The sequence below is a fragment of the Monoraphidium neglectum genome (genome assembly GCF_000611645.1).
Source record: "Monoraphidium neglectum strain SAG 48.87 unplaced genomic scaffold scaffold02064, whole genome shotgun sequence".
Classification (NCBI taxonomy): Eukaryota; Viridiplantae; Chlorophyta; class Chlorophyceae; order Sphaeropleales; family Selenastraceae; genus Monoraphidium; species Monoraphidium neglectum.
Window position 1 is genome coordinate 4,273 of NW_014011564.1, and position 5,812 is coordinate 10,084.

General features: G+C 68.8%; 1 protein-coding gene across 1 annotated transcript in view; it reads left to right on the forward strand.

The window, feature by feature from the left end:
• Positions 1-5,812, forward strand: part of MNEG_9788 (serine/threonine-protein kinase TTK/MPS1) — a gene marked incomplete at both ends in the record, with an annotated part of 8,963 nt that overhangs the window by 1,929 nt on the left and 1,222 nt on the right. The window contains 11 exons of the mRNA XM_014041741.1: positions 513-580; positions 814-984; positions 1,185-1,465; positions 1,589-2,274; positions 2,579-3,038; positions 3,307-3,357; positions 3,688-3,786; positions 4,068-4,103; positions 4,326-4,430; positions 4,759-4,806; positions 5,104-5,205. Of these exons, the coding sequence (XP_013897195.1) occupies positions 513-580; positions 814-984; positions 1,185-1,465; positions 1,589-2,274; positions 2,579-3,038; positions 3,307-3,357; positions 3,688-3,786; positions 4,068-4,103; positions 4,326-4,430; positions 4,759-4,806; positions 5,104-5,205 (2,107 nt within the window). The remainder of the gene's footprint in view (positions 1-512; positions 581-813; positions 985-1,184; positions 1,466-1,588; positions 2,275-2,578; positions 3,039-3,306; positions 3,358-3,687; positions 3,787-4,067; positions 4,104-4,325; positions 4,431-4,758; positions 4,807-5,103; positions 5,206-5,812) is intronic.

Consider the following 5,812-nt stretch of genomic DNA (forward strand, 5'->3'; position numbering starts at 1 on the left):
GCCCAGCCGCCCGCCACGATATCGGCGACTCCGGCTTCCGCATGGCGGCCGCCCACCGCCGTGGCGGGGCAGGGGCACGCGGCCGCAGCGGGCGCCGGCGACGCCCCCAGCGGCGCGCCGCGGCGGCCTGCGGCGGCAGCGGGAGACGCCGCAGCGCCGTGGGCGACCCCGAGGGACGGCGCGCGCGGCGGCGCGGCGGGGGCAGCGTCTCTGGGGGCGCCGTGCGAGAGCGCGTCAGCACATCACGCAGCGGCCGCGAGTTTGACCATGCACAGCGGCTCAACCCGCTCGTCTATGTCTGGTGAGACGAATTTGGTCGATTTGCCCAGCCGCAGTCTACAAGGCTGTCTGCATGCAGTGCCATGCGGGCTCCACAGCTGAAGAGCGAGTCTTGCAACTTGTTTCAGACGCGGCCTGCTAGATGGATTGGATGCGTTCATGCAGTTGTGACCCCGCTCGTCCGCGATGGTGACCCCGCTCGCCTGTGCGCCCGCCCGCCCGCGCCCCTGCAGGCATCGGCGGCGACGCGACCGCGCGCAGCGCGACGGCCGGCCGGTCGTCTGGCAGCAGCGGCGGGCGCGTGGGTGCGATTGAGGAGGACACAATATCTTGCGGGCTCGCAGACGGGCGCGGCGGAGGTGGGCACCTGAAAACATATTAGACTGGCGATGATGTGGCCGGGCGGGTGACACAAGGGGCGCGAGTTCTGTATGTGCGGCTGCACAGCCCGCGGGTCAATGCGCTGCAGCCGGCGCGGCCTCGTCGCCGTGCTGAGCCGCGGCCTCTCCTGCCGTCCGCCGGCCCGCAACGCAGGCCCCCAGCCGCCCGGCCTCGAGCCGCCGCACCCGCCGGCCGCCGTGGGTGGGCCGCAGCAGCACCCCGCCCTGGCGCCCTCCAGCCAAGGCGGCAGCCAAGGGGGCAGCCAGGGCGGCAACCAGGGGGGCGGCGGCAACACCACCGGAACTATCGGCCTGAAGCGCTTCGGTGGGGCGCGCGCGTGGGCTGCCGCACTTCCCATTTGCGCAGTGTGTGCTGGGGGGAGGGGGAGGTGCGAGCCATGCGGGACCCTCAACGTTTTTGCATGGCCGTGCTCATGGGCTGCACGCGTGTCCCAGTGCTAGCTCATCATCCATGCGTAAGGCATCATCCTCGCGTGCGGCCGTCGCCACTGCACAACTGCCCAGGCTTCAAGAGCCGCGCGCTCAGGGTTGGCGGCGCCGCGGACCAGGCGACTCCCGCGCCGTCTGACGGCGCCGGCGCGCCGCGGCAGCAACACGGCGCCCCTTGCCAGCCGACCGACGCTCACGGGGGCCACACGCTTGGCGCGAGCGCCGCGGCGGCGCTGCAGACTGCGGTTGCACCAGGGGCGGCGGACGAGGACGGGGACGCGGGCCATGGGCGCAAGCGGCGAGCGGGCGCGGACGCGCCGCCAGCGGCCGTGGGCGAAAAAGCCGCCGCCTTGCTGGTGAGCCAAGGGCTGGGTGAGGTCGGGTTGCAGGGAATCGGATGCGCAGAGTTTTTGTTCCGGGCCTCAGGTCTGCGTTTCAATTCACAAGTTGAACGCCTGCACGCCCTTCCTCCCTGCCAGGCGCAGCAGCGGCCCCCGCCCGCGGCCGTTGCGGCCGCCGCGGCAGCCGCCCCCGCCGCCGCAGCAGGGTCTATCGACGACAGCGACGACAGCGTGCCCTTAGTCATGGGGAAGCTGGCGGCGCGGCTGGACCCCGGGCGCGGCACGCTCGTCGCCTCGCACACGCACAGCCACATGCAGCCGCGGCGGACGCCCCTCGATTTGCAGGAGGCGGCGCCCGGCCCTGGGCCGAACGGGCGCCAGGCAGGCGAGTCGGTTGGCGAGGGCGGCGGGCGGCGGGCGGGGCCGGCGGAGGGGCGGCTGCCCTCGTCGCTGGAGGTGGCGCCCGTGGCGGCGCCGGATGGCGCGGGTGGCGGGCGGCGGCCTGTGCCCGCTTATGGCGACCGCGGCACCGGCAGTGGTGCAGGCGAGGGTGTTGCAGCAGCTGGTTTCGAGGTCGTCCCAAGCACAATCGTCCTGCCGGCCACCAAGGCGGCGGCAGTGCCGCCCACGATGGTGCTGCCTGCCCCTGGGGCGGGACGCGGCCCCTGCGACGGCGCGTCCGTGGCGCCGCCTGCGCCCCTGAGTAGGGCGCCAGCCGAGGCCGCCGGCAGGGGTGCGGCGGCGGCGGCGGCGACACAGCAGCAGCGGCCGGCGGTGGGGGCGGCTGCTGTGGAGCAGCAGCGGCCAGCCAGGCAGCCGCTGAGGTGAGCGGGGTGATGCAGAGGTGCAGACGGGACAGGGGTTGGAGCGAGGGGCGGCATGACCGGTGGTCCTGGAGATTCAGGTTGCCTCACAGATCAATACTACAGTGGCAATTCTGAAGGGGTATGCATGGCTTTTATAATTCATATGGGAATGCATGTGTTGCCAATGTGTGCACCTCTGGTGGAGTCTCTTACACAATTGGCAGGGCACGCGTACACAGCTCTTGTGCGCAGCCGCTGGTGCGTCCGGTCACTGCCTGCCGTTCTGCCGCCCGTCTGCCCCGCCGCGACCTGCCAATCGCAGGCCTGTTCTGCAAGCGGTGGATCCGCAGCCGAGCGAGGGGCAGCGATTACATGCAGACGCGGCGAAACCCAAGCCGGCGCCCTGCGCTGCCCCGCAGCAGCAGCGGCAGCAGCAGGAGCAGCAGCCGCCGCCGCAGCAGCAGGCGCAGCGGCCGCAGCCACCGCCACAGCAGCAGCAGGCTCAAGCGCAGGCGCGTGCGCCGCCGGAGCAGCAGCAGGCGCATGCGCAGCAGCAACCCTCACAGCAGCCCCTCGCGCAGCCGCCACCGCCGGCTGCGGTGCAGCAGCAGCAGGCGCAGCAGCAGCAGCAGCAGCAGCAGCAGCAGCAGCAGCAGCAGCAGCAGCAGGAGCCGCCAGCGCAGAAGCGCGCACGAGAGGACGCGCACACTGTGTACGTGCAGGGGGTGCGGTACACGAAGCTGGAGTGTGTGGGGCGCGGCGGCAGCAGCAAGGTCTTCAAGGTGGGGGTGGCTGCAGCGTGCGCCCCGCTGCGTTGCCCCTGCAACACTCCTGCCTGGACGTCTGGCCGACCCCGCCTGCACACCTGCCTGCCTGCCCCACTGCCCGCCTGCCTGCCTACCTGTCTGCACATACATATGCACACGCGCGCAACCACACACACTTGTCTCTCTCACTGATGTTTCTAATCCTGTATGCCGATCCTGCTCGTAACCTCACTCACATCTTCACTCTTGCCCATCTTGGCCCCACAACTGCCCGGCCGCGCAGGTCATGGGGCCCAACTGCAAGATCTTTGCGCTCAAAAGGATTCGGCTGCAGGTGCTCGCGATCTGTGCCTCGTGACCCCTCATCTGCCACGCCCCAGCCAGCAGCTCTGAGCGGCCCGTGTGCGGTGCCATGTCGCGCCGCCTTGCGAGCACAACCGCTTTGGCTGCCACCATTGGCCCCTGCCAGGGTCCCATCCAATCCATCGCAGCCCCCATCCTGATGTGTTCAGGCCAGCTCAGCCCGCGATACTGGACCCCACGCATGCACAAACCCTGCACGCCCGATCTCGTCACACCCCATTCGACACCCACGCGCCCCGAACACTTCACCCCGCACGCTCACGCGTCCACGCGACGACCCGTGCCTGCGTGTCATCCCCAGGGGCGCGACGTCGAGGCCGCGGCGGGGTTCATTGATGAAATCAACCTGCTGAACCGCCTCAAGGGCAAGCAGAACATCATCCAGCTCGTAGACGCGCAGGTGTGACAGACGCGGGGCACGGCCGGCGGGTGACGAGCAGTGTGTCGCGTCCGTACGCACAGAGGCTCTCTGCGGCTCTCCGCGCGCTGCGGTCGGCCGCCGGTGGAGTCAAGCTTGGTGTTAGGCCCCTCCTCGCAGCCCCCGCCGCGGGTCACACGCTAGCACACTTGCACGCGTACACACACAAACACACACACACACACACACACACACACACACACACACACACACACACACATGCACACACATGCACACACATGCACGCACACGTCACTACCCAGGTGTTCACCGACGAAGGGCTGGTGTACATGGTGCAGGTGCGCCCGCGGCCGCGCCTTCGAGGTCAAACAGGGTGTGGCCACGCGGGCCCTGCCAGGCCGCTCCCGAAGGATGCTGCCGCCGCAGACCCCGCCCGAGCTGGCGGCCCGGACAAGCGCCGCCTTGACTCCATCTCAGCTCGCAAGATCTCCTGCTGCTCGTCTATGCGTGTTGACTTGAGCCCTAAACCCCAAAAACTTCTCTTGGACCCTAAACCCCAGGAGTATGGGGAGATCGACCTCGCGCGCCTTCTGGCAAAGCACGAGGCGACGCGGCGGCATCGACGAGAATTTCATCCGGCTCTACTGGCAGCAGATGCTGCAGGTGTGGGGGACACGGGATTGGGGGGCAAAGGGGTGGAGACGGGGAGCTCTGGTCAGCCATACAGCCGGGCTTGGCCGCTTAGACACACCTCGCGGCCGCGCGTCCCGAGCCAGCAGGGGACCCAGGGCACGTGGGCATGTGCGGCCGCCACGGCTGCGGCCGCCTCTGGGGCGGCCTTCCTGTGTGCGGCCCGGGACCCCGCCCCGGCCCCTTTCTTAACGCGCTCCGTGCTCGGCCGCCCTAACAACCCTCCGCAAACCCCCAAACTCGGCCCCGATCTCAAGCCGGGCCTGCCGAATCGCCCGCCCTTGTTCCCCCCTCCCCCTCAAGGCCGTGGCCACTGTCCACGAGCTGCGCATCGTCCACAGCGACCTCAAGGTGGGGTGAGGGATCACAACACTGACGCTTGCTTTTGCGGGGCCATGGACGCATGAGGCGCCTGTTCACTGAGTCCTCAGTGGTTTGACCTCATGTTGGGGTGCAGGCGCTCGGCCTTTCGTGTGTCAGGGCATGGGTGCCTGGGCCGGCGCTGACGCACACAATGACACTTACTCAACGCCTACACACCCACCCTCTCTCTCCCTCTCTGTCACACACACACACACACACACACACGCACACGCCACATACACGCTCTCATACACACACTCACACACACTCACACTCAACCCCCAGCCGGCCAACTACCTGCTGGTGGAGGGCCAGCTGAAGCTCATCGACTTTGGCATAGCAAAGGCCATCGGGGGGGACACCACGTCCATTGCGCGGGAGTCACAAGTGAGGGGCCCTACGTGTGTTGGATATGTGTGTGGGTGAATTAAAAAATGAGTGCGTGCGTGTGTGTGTGGGTGAGTTTTTGTGTGTGCCTTTCGAAATGCTCGTGTGTGCACAAGTGTGTGCGTGTGTGTGCGTGTGTGTGTGTGTGTGTGTGCGCATGTGCGTGCACGCACGCGCATGCAGGGGCAGGGACCGGCGTGCGTGGCCGGCCCTGCGGCGAGGCTGCGCCGCGGCCGGCTCCAACCAGAGCCTCAGGGCCGAAACAAGCGGCGGCCGCGCCGTCGGCGGCTGGGCTCGTGGGCGGCCACCTGCTCGCGTGCTCCAGGCCCAACGCCGGAACAAAATCCATATCCCACTCTCCTCTGGATTGTTGCCAGGTGGGCACCCTGAACTACATGTCGCCCGAGGCCATCCTGGGGGGCACCAACAACATCCTCGGGGCCGCACCCATGAAGGCGCGCATGCGGCGCGGCGGCCGGCGGGCAGGGGGGCGGGGGAGGGCTGGCTGGCCGGGCGGCCCTGGGACCGGATGCCAGAGCACCTGGGCGTTTCCTCTCTTCGACATTCGGAGGCAGGGACCACCCCCCCCCCCCTTTGCTCCCAACGA